This window comes from Thamnophis sirtalis, unplaced genomic scaffold (assembly GCF_051295495.1).
Source record: "Thamnophis sirtalis isolate CommonGarterSnake01/CBP01778 unplaced genomic scaffold, rThaSir2_p1.2 scaffold_3, whole genome shotgun sequence".
Lineage (NCBI taxonomy): Eukaryota > Metazoa > Chordata > Lepidosauria > Squamata > Natricidae > Thamnophis > Thamnophis sirtalis.
Genome location: NW_028261383.1, coordinates 159,211,004 through 159,223,563, shown reverse-complemented (window position 1 = coordinate 159,223,563; position 12,560 = coordinate 159,211,004). Strand labels below are relative to the sequence as shown.

Sequence of the window (12,560 nt, the reverse complement as noted above, 5' to 3'; positions counted from 1 at the left end):
TAATCATTCCTTTGTAGCTTGTATTGCAAGTTCAACCCTCCTTCCCCAAAAATGTTATTGCTACAATCACACACCAGTCCTTTGTCTCTGCCTTTTACCTTAATATTGTGACACCATAGTATTCCTTTTATGGATGGTGCTTTGCAAGGAGTGCATGCTCTCTTTCTCCACTTCCTGAAATTAGCTGTATTTTAATACTTTTAGCATCTGGTGCTATTGTTTTCCCTTCTTGTCAATAAGCATAATCTGATTTGGAGATCATACAAGCGTGGTGTAAGAGATGTTAAAAAGTTGAGAGGTGTGGCTCATTTAATAATTTTTATCTTCTTTGGCTTCCAGCAAAAAGCATCTGCAAATATCCAGAAAACCTTGGGAGGGAAGGAACATCAGGAAGGAGAACGGGTAAGACTGGATTCTGAATTGTTGGAGATGAGGTTAGTAACAAGTGTAGTTATCATTAAGGTCTAGGCTTCCCTGTACAGCTTATTGGAGTATTTTGCCTGTATAAGAGCACACTTAGGTACCACTTATTTCTAAGATAACATAATAAAATAATGGTGCAGGTTGTGAGTGGATTATGGTGAATTTGCACAATGTACTAATAAGAGGTTTGCTTCTTTGGACTGAGCATGTAGCATGACTCCAGCCAATCTGACTTGTAAATTGTAGTTTACACATTAGCGTGCTATGGTTAAAAGTTCTGCAACTAGCTATTCCTATCATGGTAGCCGTTTTGTGAGAATGTCCACATTTTGTTCTCAGATGCCCAGTGACCCTAGCAATCAAAATTCTACAAGACTGGGGGGTGGGGGGAATGACCTATGGCCATTTTTCACACTTATGACTGCTGCAGCATCCCCATGGTCATGTGATTTACATTCAGAAGCTTGACAATTGACTCGTATTTATGACGGTTGCAGAATCATGTGATCCCCTTCTGACAGTCAGGATCAATGAAAATACCTAGATTCACTTAATAACTGTGTTATTAACTAACAACTGCAGTGATTCACTTAAGAAATATGGCAAGAAAAGTCATAAAATGGGGCAAAACTCACAAATGTTTCACTTAGCAACATAAATTTTGAGCTCAATTGTCATACGTTGCAGACTGCCTGTACTGGAAGACAGCTATCATGATGATCCCCTAATCCTTCTCTGTTAGGCTAGGCATACGTATTTCCCTTAAACGTTCATCATACAATATAGGAAATATAGTGTTTTCCATGCAAGTCTGCTTTTCTACCAGTTATTGTCTGCGTTCCCCTTTTCTTTGAAACTTCAATGGATAAATTTTTAAGCTATTAAAGGAACACATTCTGTCTGAATTTCCAGGAAAATCTTAGCTTACGTTTGTTTCTAAGTTGGAATTTCCTCTTGAACAAGATTGCCATATACTCATTACAGTTTTGTTATCTAGGGTAACCATGTAAAAAACGCAAAGGCCCAGAGTGCCAGAAAAGAGCAAGTTGAAGTCATGGTCTCGGACCTGGTGGAACTACAGAAGCAGCACCATGTGGTAGAAGGAAAAGGGAAAAAGAAAAAGTGACCAGCGGAGCTGTGATTGCGATCAAGACGTCTCAGGTTCATTTGGTTTGTGACAATTGCTAGCAACTGTGATCCCGTTTAATTTTTTCCTTTTATTAGTCTTTCTGTGACTCCCACACACAGTTCCAGAACCTTCAAACAGTTGGATTACACAGGACAAAATAAATACTTTATTGCTCTTTATACAAGTACAAAGCACTGTTGTACAGAACGATACATGCAGACATTCCTCCCTGCAATCTCCTGGCAAGGACAGGAACAGATGTAACTATTAAAAAAGAAAATCCACAGCTGCCACAGTCAGTCTCTAGGAAAGTCAGGGATCTCCTCTTTGCCTAAAATAACTGGGCCACACAGAGTACAGTTCTGCAAGGGAAGTCCACTTGGCTACACAGAGTAAGAACAAGTATTTCAAGTTCTAAGTGTCGCAGGGCACTGATGTGCTTTAAGGTGTCGACAAGTGCCTCTCCCTTTTGGCATGCTGCACAGTCACTCCATCTGCAAAGGATGAAGCCCTCCTTGTCCATAGCAAGGAGAAATAATTTCAGTGCAGAAAGTGTGCCAGGACCCCATCATGTCTTTAGGCTCACCATCCTCTGGATGAGCGCTGCTCGAGTAGCTTCCACCTCAGCGGTCAAGCGCTGTATTTCCTGCTGGAGATGCTCATTGTGTGCAGTCAGCTCAGCCACTCTGCGCTCATTCTGCTGCTCCCGCTCTCTGCCGCGCTGCCTCTTGCCACCGTGAGGCTGGCCACTCTGCCGCCTCTTCCGGCTAGTAGACACCCCCTCATCGTCATCTGTGCCCGTCTGTGTAGGAGAGCTGTGGCTAGAATCGGACTCCGCTGGCCCTGGGGGCTCCTGGCCCAGTTGCTCCAAAAGTTCTGCTGCAAGATCAGGCTCCAACTCATAGTTTCCTGTCATTACATCCCCATTAAGCTCCAAGGAATTGGAAGTCTCCAAGTTCCACAAGAGAGCAGCACCATCAAAGCCATCGAATTCCTTCTGAAAAAGAAATGGAACAAGAGATGGGTTAAAAGAGGATGCATATTATTGGCCTCCATCTCCAATAAAGCCCTCGTGGCAGGCTGCAAAGTGGAGTTTAAAAAACAAAGTTCTTAGCTGTCAAACTGATAACAAGGCTTTGTTTGCTGGCTGCCTTTCCTGCCTGTTCTTTTTCACAAGTCTGAATATAGTGGGAGAAAAAAAATCCACTCAGTCCTTTGGTGTAAGGAAGGGAGGTAGGGGGGGCTACATAAATCATTGCAATGTTTGATTTAACTTGAAGATTTTAGTTGTGCAGAATTTCGTATCTGATCTCCAAGAGGTGCTCCGGTGCCTGAGAAAATGTGAATGCAGCCCTTCAGGAAAGATGGATGCCGTTGTGGAAACTATAGAGCACAACTTGACAACCTATGAAAATTCTATAACTCACAACTCCTCCTTCCTAGGAAGTCCCCAGTTGCCTAGTTGCCTTGCCTACACGTTTAACTGACTCAATGTTGGATCAAGTCATAATGTAGTGGTACAGAAGAAGTTATATGTAACACATCAGGGCCCTGTGTTGCATAAATGTTTACCTCAGATTAAAAAAATGGAACGATATCTAACTTTGGTTCAAATAACTCCACCAAGACAAATTGGGAGATATCAAATTGCCAAAGTAACAAATCTCTTTGGTTACTGAACTTGCATCATCTGACAGCAAAAAAAAAAACGACACCTCCCAAATGCAGAATAGCCAAGCCATGTCTATTGCTTCCTAGCAATATAGTGTCAAGAGTACAGGCAGTGCTTGTTTGGCGACCATCTCACAGCGACCATTCAGTTACAACGATGAAAAAGTAACTTTGTGACTAGTCCTCCCATTTATAACCTTTGCATGTAAAGCAAAGAAAAGCTGAAATAAGTACAGTCAGTTTAACTTCCCTAAATGACAGATCTGCCGAGCCCAATTGTGATAATTAAACAAGGACTGCTGGTTTATTCCTGAGGAAAGGGGCTCTTGTGATTGGAGATAAAGGGGGATCCTATTCCAAAATTTCACACTTAGTAGTGTAGCTGGAAGCTGCCACACAATGAGTTTTAACCAGGTTGGTGGCTGATAGAAGATAATGAAGGTGAGAGTTTATACTTGCAGCCATGTTGATATCAAGCCCTTGCCTCCATTTGCATTTTTATGCTCTTGGATTTAGAAAGAGGACAGGAAGAAGATTAAGAAGATTAAAATTTGGTATTATAAAAGAAATATCCCATACCAGCCCCGTCTAATTAAAATTTCCCAGCATTATTTGACAGGGTCTTTGTGGAATAATAGATTTCTAAGGAAAGAATCATTTCTAAGCCTGTACGCATGCGTTTTCTTAAGATGACATGGAGTTTAAGAAATGACACACCTCAACAAGCACAGTAACAAATCAAGACATGTGTTACATTTATATCCTATCCATCTCACATTTGAGTAATCTTTTGGAAGATTATGAGTATTGCATTGAAGGACTTTCTTCTGAACATATGACTGACCAATAAGTGCTATAAATTTAGCATGGTGCATTTTTAAAATACCATCTTTTGCCTATTTTATTTATCACTATTTATTTAAAATTGTTATATAGCTGCCCATCTTAGACCAAACTCAGGGTGGCTCCCAATCAAGAATTAAACATTAAAACTGTAAATGTTAAAAACAAAAACCTGGCACCAAACCAAGCTTCTGACATTGCAGTCACTTCATCCTATCCCAACGTTTGGGTGGGTGGGTGGGGGGACACCAAGTCTTCAGGACTTTTCAGAAGGCTAGGTGGATTATATAAGTTGCCCATCTCACATAGTAACTCTTGGCAGCATACATAACAACAAAATACATTAAAACCACAACTAAAAACTTCTTTTAAGCAAAAACCATGTTTTGAGGGTCTTCTGGAAGGCCAACAGGTTGGGACCAGCATGAGTGGGTGGGGGGTGACTGATGTTCCACAGGGTAGGAGCCATGGCAGAAAAGTCAGGAGTCAAAAGAAGCTCAAATGAAACACTTAATAGAACCATCTTACTCGTACCTACCTACTTAAATCTGAGTTCAGTGCAAGTTCAGTGGGGAATTCTGGAAATTGAAGTTCTCATCTTAAAAGGCCAAGGTTGAGAAACACTGCTTATAGTGGAAGGCAGCCAGAAAGAACAATCCACTACTCAAATTATACATTTACTGAAAGGTTACAATTGGCTTCTGAGCACACAAGCTTAGATTATAAGCCCACCCTGGAAAGACTTGAGGGAGCTACAATTACTAAGGCGTTTTTTAAATTGAAATACCTCTAATAACTCTTTAGACTTTAACTTGAATTACTAAGACTTTAGCTTGAAAAACGTAACAACTGTAGCATTCTACAACAAAAGTCTGCAGATCATCACTTGATGTAGGGGAGGAAGAAGAGGAAGAAGGAATCATAAATGAAATAAAATACAAGGGCATCTTCCTCTTATTTGTTGTTTTCCAGGTGTGTGCACAACTACAACTCCCCAAACCTGCCTAGCATGAGCAATTATGGGAACACCTGGAAGGCACCTGTCTGGGGAACGTGGTTTTGTGCTATAATGAATGTGCCAGTTTTTAAAGGATTACAAGATCAGTTACTGATGGTAGTGGCTACATCCTTCCAATGCAGATTTAGGATACAAAAATAGAGCAACGTAGAGCCAGCCCATAAGAGAACCCAACCACCCACTTGAATGGAGGACTCCGCAGTCCTGGAAGCATCAAAGAAAATCCAGCTGACTCACCTGCTCCTGTTCAACCCCCGAGGGGTCTGCCCTGTTGGATACATCAGAGGACAGCACTTCCTGCAAGTCCTGGTACCAGGCTTCCAATTCCCAGGTGGGCACTGGTGTGCCCAGTGGAAAGGGCAGGGATTCTGCCATCATGGTTCAGAGAAAGCCACACTGCTTCTGAAAGATAAAAAGTTATGGGTGCCGTCAGAAAACTGGATAACATCCCTGTAGATTGCTACACAGCTCAGCAAGTTAAACTTGCTCTGGGAGAAAGAAACGTTTCTCCAGAGCTCCATTTTAATTCAGGTCACCTACAACAATGGGCAAGTAGAAGACCTTTTCATCTCTTACATTAGGAAACCTCCTCTCTCGTGTGCCCAAAAGGAGGTGCCTACAAATCTGCTTAATGTACCCGAGGCAGAGCAAATTCTTTTAAGAGCAAAAATTGAAAGAGGGCAGTAAAATCGGCCATGGGTTGTGAGAGAGGGGGTGGGAGGAAGCAACCTCAAATTGCAATTTGGCAGCACTCTTAGGAGAACCAGCCAGAATGCAGGGCCTAAGAGGGCAACTAGGTTGGGGAAAGTCTGAATATCATATTAGCAAAGTAGAGCAGCTCTTCGATGAGATCAATCACTAAGTTCTGGGGAGGAGTCAGCCATCTTGTCAGGAGATATGGTGAAGTGACATGTAAGATTTGTATCTGTTCTATTCAGGGTTAGAATAGAATAGAATAATAGAGTTGGAAGAGACCTTGGAGGTCTTCTAGTCCAACCCCCTGCTCAGGCAGGAGATCGTATACCATTTCAGAAAATTGGTTGTCCAATCTCTTCATACAAACCTCTACTGTTGAAGCATTTACAACTTTTGGAGACAAGTTGTTCCACTGATTAATGGTTCTAACTGTCAGAAAATTTCTCCTTAGTTTTAAGTTGCTTCTCTCCTTGATTAGTTTCCATAAGAAGCAATGGGTGGAAAGAAGAGGAAGAAACAACTTAGAACTGAGGAGAAATTTCCCCAGAGTTAGAACACTCAATCAATGGAATAACTTGCCTCCAGAAGTTGTGAATACTCCAACACTAGAAGGTTTAAAGAAGATATTGAATAACCATTTGTCTGAAGTGGTATAGGGTTTCCTGCCTAAGCAGGGGGTTGGACTAGAAGACCTCCAAGGTCCCTTCCAACTCTATTATTCTACTCTATTCTATTCTAACCCTGAACAGATACAAATCTTACATGTAACTTGACCACATCTCCTGACAAGTCAGTTCTGCAGGACTTCTTCAGAATAAAAAATGCAGCTGTCAATGTAGACAATACTTTCGACATAGGGCTATTATATTTACAATGTAGATATATATATGAGTAAAACTGCAGCATGGTAACCATGAAGCATTCCATTTCAGAGGTGTCTTATCAATTTTATTTTTCTTAAACGACCTACCGGGAAACACACACACAAACTGAGGCAGGTGTTTTCTTCATGTACCTGCTATGAGCTAATATAGTCAGTCTTTGACTTACAACAGTTCATTTAGTGATGAACACTAAACGGCGCTGAAAAAAGTGAGTTATGACCGTTTTTCACAGTTATGACCTTTGGAGCACCCCCATGATCATATGATCAAAATTCAGGTGCTTGGCAAACCAGTTCATAATTATGACCTTCAACGCGTCCCAAGGTCATGCGATCCGCTTTTGTGACCTCCTGACAAAGTCACGGAAGAAGCCAGATTCACTTAACAACTAGGTTACTAACTTATCAACTGCAGTGATTCACTTTAAAAAATGGGGCAAGAAAGGTAGTAAAATGGGGCAAATGTCATTTAAGAGATGTCTCACTCAACAACAGACATTTTGTGCTCAATTGTAGTTGAAAGTCAAGGACTACCTGTACTTTATTCAAGCTCTGAATTCAATACTGTATTCGGGTCACATTGCACAGGGTGATAAGCTGGGGTTTTCCAGATGTCTTAACGATGGGCGGAGGTTAGCAGAACTAAACCTCCTGCACTGTGAGAAAAATAAGAGGTGAGTCATCATCACAAGACAGGCTGGGAGGGCTGGCCAAGCTTTCCTATGGAACTTTTTTCTCCTCCTTGGCCTCGAGGCCAGCTGGGGCATGCTCACAGAAAGCTCCCTCTATTTGCATAGGCTCCGAATGAGCAATTAACAGAGCCACAAGCAAGGTTGCCAAAACGAGGGACTCATAACTGAGCAGGGAAGGCTTGCAGAGTGAAGTTAGGTGGCACAGAGAGCCTCTGTGTCCAATTAGCTTTTCCTGCGTGAGGTATACTCTGAAACATATTGGACCGCTAAAGCAAATTTCAGGCATCTTGGAAAAAGCCTAACCTTTTATGTAAGCTTCTCACAGCCAAGCAGGTCTGTGTCCACTGACAACTTGAACATGAACAGATTGCCGTGATTTCCGGCCACCCTGTATTGGACTGAGAGTGTCACTGGCCCAAAGTCACCCAGCTGAATTTCATGCCTACGGAAGGGCTAGAACTTGAAGGCTCCAGGTTTCTTAGTCCATCACTTTAATCCCTGTACCAAACTGGCTCTAATTTTAAAGACACTTGGAATATTCTTAGTGAAAAGCACTATCATTGTCTTCCACACGGAAACAATTGCAAAACCTTTAAAAACCACCCTTTGTTCTAAAACAACCCACAAAAACCAATTATTTATTTTAAAGTGCCTTTCTAAGTACAAACTACATTGTTCCATATCCATTCTCTGTTCCAGGATTGGTAAGCATTTATTTATTGTTTTGAAAGATAAAAAAGATTCCTCTCTCAGGTTTCAGGTTAGCAACATCCTCAATTCACATAAACATGTATGCCTTCCCTACTGACCCCAGTACTTTACATGAATAAGCCCACCATTCTAGGCATATTTCAACAAATAACTGATAACAACCACATAAACAACAGAGATTTGAGGCATCTTAAGGACATTTATTTATGATACATAAATATTTGTAAATTGTACAAATAGATTATATTGTGCAATATAAAAACATCAGTTTGGCGGTTAAAGAAAGAACAGTAAGTAATCTATGTTAACGTGTGTCAGTAAGAACATTATTATTGTTATGATCTTGATTTACAGATTCTTTTAAATGAACGTAAGTATTTTTACAGTATAACTGTAACTGTCTTTGAAAAGAGACCAGTTTTAAGAGTGAATGAATGAAATTGAATAATATATTATTATTTTTAATTCAACTTTTCTGCTAAACGTAATATTCTTTAAGTTATAAAGATCGGCAACACTGGACGCTCCTAAAAAAGTCACAGGTAAATCTTTGATTTACATCCGTAATTGAGCTTGCAATTTTGGTCGTTGTCGTGACAGTTGTAGAGCAGGTCATCATTTTATAATCTTTTTGCAGAGGTTGTAAAGTGAATAATGCTGTCATAAAGCAAGCTCATTGATCACTATGGGTTTTTTTCCCCTGCAAACTAAATCCTGGGTTTTTTTTTTGGGGGGGGGGTAGTCATAAATCAGTCATGATGTGGGCTGGTTGCTGAGCACCCAAAATGTGGTCACATGACAATGGGGGCGTGGGAATGTCGAAACTTCAAACCCCAAAGCTGAAAGTTGCAGTGCCTCCTTGGTGTACTAACTCATTCATTGTGCCTATCCCATGGTGAAGGAACTAGATCTGACTTTATCAGATCACTTTATCATGTTTGGTAGATTTTACAATACAGCCAGAAAATTTTCGGTTCAAGTATACATAGCAATGCCACAAATTTTAAAGATGAATATTCTATTAAAACCAAAACTTTTCTTGTTGGGACTAATAGATAAGACAATTAGAAAAGCATTAAGGAAGACTGAGATTACAGGAGGCACAAAAATTGAAAGACTCTGAAATACACACAATGAAGGAATGGCTGGTAGAGAGGACAGAATTAGCAGAGGTTGACTTGTTTGATTAAAGATCAATAACTACTTTTGTTAATGCCTGGAAAGCCCTTTTGGACTTTCCGCTGAAAAAAGAAAAAAATGAACTTGTGACTGATGATTAGGAAGAGTGGACGATGGAAAGGACATTATGATGTAACCTTATGGAGAGAGGGCAAAATCTAAAGGTACTTGTTGTAACTGGTGTTAAGATTGAAAGTTATTTCTTTACGGCTTCTTGATTTTCTTTCTCTTCTCTATTTCTTTCATTGCACTTTTTCATCCACATTACTTAGTTTGGTGTCTTTCAAAATTTGTATTGTTCTTACTCTTCTACAAAATTCTTAGTGATAATTATATACATAAGGAAATGAAGAAGAAATGAGCAAACTGTGAACAGGGACGATTTTCAGGAAAAAAAATACTGAAACCCAGGGAGAAAGGGATGAGAAATGACTCAAACCTTGATTTTGTTTAATTAAGGTAGAGAGAAACTAAGATAGGCTTTCTTATTATTCTATCCTACAAAGGGCATTTCTAGAATCCCTGCCACGACCTGTTTCTTGCCTACCTTAAAGGCCTGAAAGCCAGAAGGTTCTACAATCCAATCTTAAAACATGTCTATTCTGGAGCAAATCCACTGAATTCAACAGTTCTTACTCTAAAAAATGCAGAGTTCTTAAAATGAATCTATTTGAAGTTTTAGTACAATTCTCCGCTTTTCTTGGATTCTTACCTTTTTTTTCAAGTGTGGTGATGTATTAACGTGCGATTTTTTGTTCGAAACTGAAAGAATAAGAGAAAAATATGTGATTATTAGTAAAAGAGGATGCCGTGTATCATAAACATGTTACACCCATCCAGTGGTGCAATTCAGCCGGTTCTATCCGGTTCGGGTGAACCGGTAGCGGCGGCGGGAGACTCTGCCCACCCACACGCCATCACGTCCCATTTTTGACACTCTGTGCATGTATTTGTGAACCAGTAGTGAAATGAAAGTAATTTGATTTCACCCCTGCACCCATCCAAGGAAAGCCCTATCCCCAAATTTGCCCTTTGACACTAAACAGCAGAGTGGAATGGGAGCACCACAATTTTCCTTTACTATTTTTTCCCCCACTCCTATCCTTTAAAACGGGGAACTACTGCTGCTGCTGCTTACCAAAGCATTATCCTCTTCTTCCAGCTCATTGATAAATACCTGTATGTTGCATTTTAATTCCTTATTTTCTCAACCATCAGAGAATCTCAAAATATTTTAGATGCTTCTGAATAACAGGAGTTGGACAAATCTCTTATCTAGAAAGAGACCTTGTTCCTTTGTGTCATGATTTTGATTGCAACCAAGACAATTATTAAGCCTTTAGCACTTTTATGCATCTCATGCTCAAGACCATTTTTTATTCTTTACATTTAAACTGCATTATTTCCAACACTATTAAGGTGTTTTTTTTAATTCAAAAGGGAAAATCCAGATGGAAAAATATCTGGATGCAGCTCATCTTTTTTTCACTGAACTCGGTATCAGTTATATTCACTCTATCCCCACCTTGTAAAGCAGAGGAGGCCAAATTAGCATGGGGTCACCGGCTAAACTGCCAATAAGACACTTGCAAGCAGAACAAATAAAACAATGTCTACACTTATAAGAATCAGAATCTACACTCCCCAAATCTAAGTGGTTAGAGAGTCTCTTTTAGTAAAATACGAACAAAAGAAATCTCATTTGATTATGAAAAAAAATCCTTCCATCCCTACAACTTGATACTCTCTACATGCATCATACTTTAAATCTCTGTTTTCCAATGAGCTTCATGGACAGGGACACTGGGAATGTGTGATTGTACTCTTTTTAACACCCAGGGCAGGAACCGGGACAGGTGCCTTCCATTCTAGCCATGCATCCCCTACAGAGATTTCTGCAATGCCCCAAATCAAACAGCAAAGCAGCAACATGACGTTGAACCCCACAGGAACACAGCAGGCACTGGGGACACACCACTGGTTTTCATCAGCCCCGAGTGATGCAAGAAACTAGGAGAATTAGGGATCCAAGAACTGTTATGCAACTTAATGGAAAAGATGTATGTTTATGCGTTTGCAGGAGAAGGGTCCCCGGGGAGTTAGAGAAACAGGCATTCCAAGTAACCAGAGTATCCTAGGGGGTGGGGTGGGGGGTTATGGGGACTTTCCAAATTTGAAACGGAAATGTTGCAGCATTGTCCTCGGCTACTGGCAAGAATGCATCCCTTTTAGACTTCTCCAATAGTTTAATAAATTCTGATAAAGTCTTCAAAGTTCTCAGCAAGGCAGGATTTCATTTTCCAATGGGATGGGTGGGGGAAGCTTGCTATCAAAAAATGCTTTGTCCTCAGGGTCACACTTGCCAGGCCACAGCCAGCACACAGCTGTGGGAAAGGATGTAGCCTCCGAGCTGGCCAAGCGCCCAGTTTCAAATTATTTTAGAAGAGAAAACAAGCCCCACCAGCTCTCCCTTCTCTGCTCTGGGAACTAATAAGCCAGCCAGGAAAAGCAGAAGGTTTGGCTCCACTACAAAACCCCAGCTAAACCATCCTTAAATTCACCCTGGAAATCTGGGTAACTCACTCATTTTACTAGGAAGGAAATTGGGAGTTGCTTGGGGGAACCCTCAACGCCCTGTACCGTGCACCAGCTTTACTACATGCCCCCCTACTCACCCTTTTTATGAAATTGTGTTTTTGTTTAATAATAAAACATAAATCTAAACTCTCCCCCATCTTTCTACAGTATACACAAATCTTACAGCCAGCTGTTTAAAATGTTAATTTGAGCGTACGTTGAAATGAGCAAATCCACGCGCTCGACCTCTGATCTAAGTAGAAAGCAGACCCAGCACAAGCCAGGATCTATGCACCATCGCTATAATGCAGGAAAAAGGACGAAGACAACGAGCTTTTCCAACTAGTGGTTGGGCAGAGAGAGAAAAGGGACCGGCTAATTTTGACCAGGAGTTCAGGCAACGAATAGCGACGCGCATCTTGCAAAGCGGAGCCCGGCTTAAAGCGCTGGACCCGCCGTGCATCTCCGGATTTTTCACTCCAGCCATGCAAACCCTCCTCCATCGGGCGCCCAAAAACTGCTTTCCTTAAAGCGCAGGCAGCCCGAGTTGCCAGGCGCTTCTTTCCGCCCTCCCAGGCTCCGCACCTTCCCACGCGGCCCCTTCTCGCCCGCGATCCTCTCTCCAACTTGCTGGCTGCGGCTCATTCTCCTCTCACGGCTCATCGTCTTCCACTCTCGACTCCCGCCGGCTCCCAAATGCCTCCTCCCGCCTCCTGCTCGAGATGGTCACCAGGAATC

At 41.3% G+C, this 12,560-nt stretch overlaps 2 protein-coding genes across 6 annotated transcripts in view; one reads left to right on the top strand and one right to left on the bottom strand.

The window, feature by feature from the left end:
• MARS1 (methionyl-tRNA synthetase 1) overlaps positions 1–1,727 on the top strand; it is a 27,311-nt gene extending 25,584 nt beyond the window's left edge. For 2 of the 4 annotated variants that reach the window (XM_087710597.1, XM_087710598.1), the window contains 2 exons: positions 340–434; positions 1,421–1,727. In XM_087710597.1, the coding sequence (XP_087566723.1) occupies positions 340–434; positions 1,421–1,433 (108 nt within the window). In that variant the 3' untranslated portion in view covers positions 1,434–1,727. The remainder of the gene's footprint in view (positions 1–339; positions 435–1,420) is intronic. The other 2 variants (XM_087710595.1, XM_087710596.1) reach the window with 1 other exon arrangement.
• On the bottom strand, positions 1,696–12,560 carry DDIT3 (DNA damage inducible transcript 3). Of its 2 annotated transcripts, none has more exons than XM_014071093.2 (4): positions 12,408–12,560; positions 9,958–10,007; positions 5,322–5,486; positions 1,696–2,546 (listed from the first exon to the last, which is right to left on the bottom strand). In XM_014071093.2, exons 3-4 carry the CDS (start codon positions 5,460–5,462, stop codon positions 2,121–2,123), a joined length of 567 nt encoding a protein of 188 aa, XP_013926568.2. In that variant the 5' UTR covers positions 5,463–5,486; positions 9,958–10,007; positions 12,408–12,560; the 3' UTR covers positions 1,696–2,120. The 2 variants fall into 2 exon arrangements, with proteins under 2 accessions (XP_013926568.2, XP_013926566.2); XM_014071091.2 differs by having other exon boundaries at positions 1,696–2,549; positions 12,408–12,559.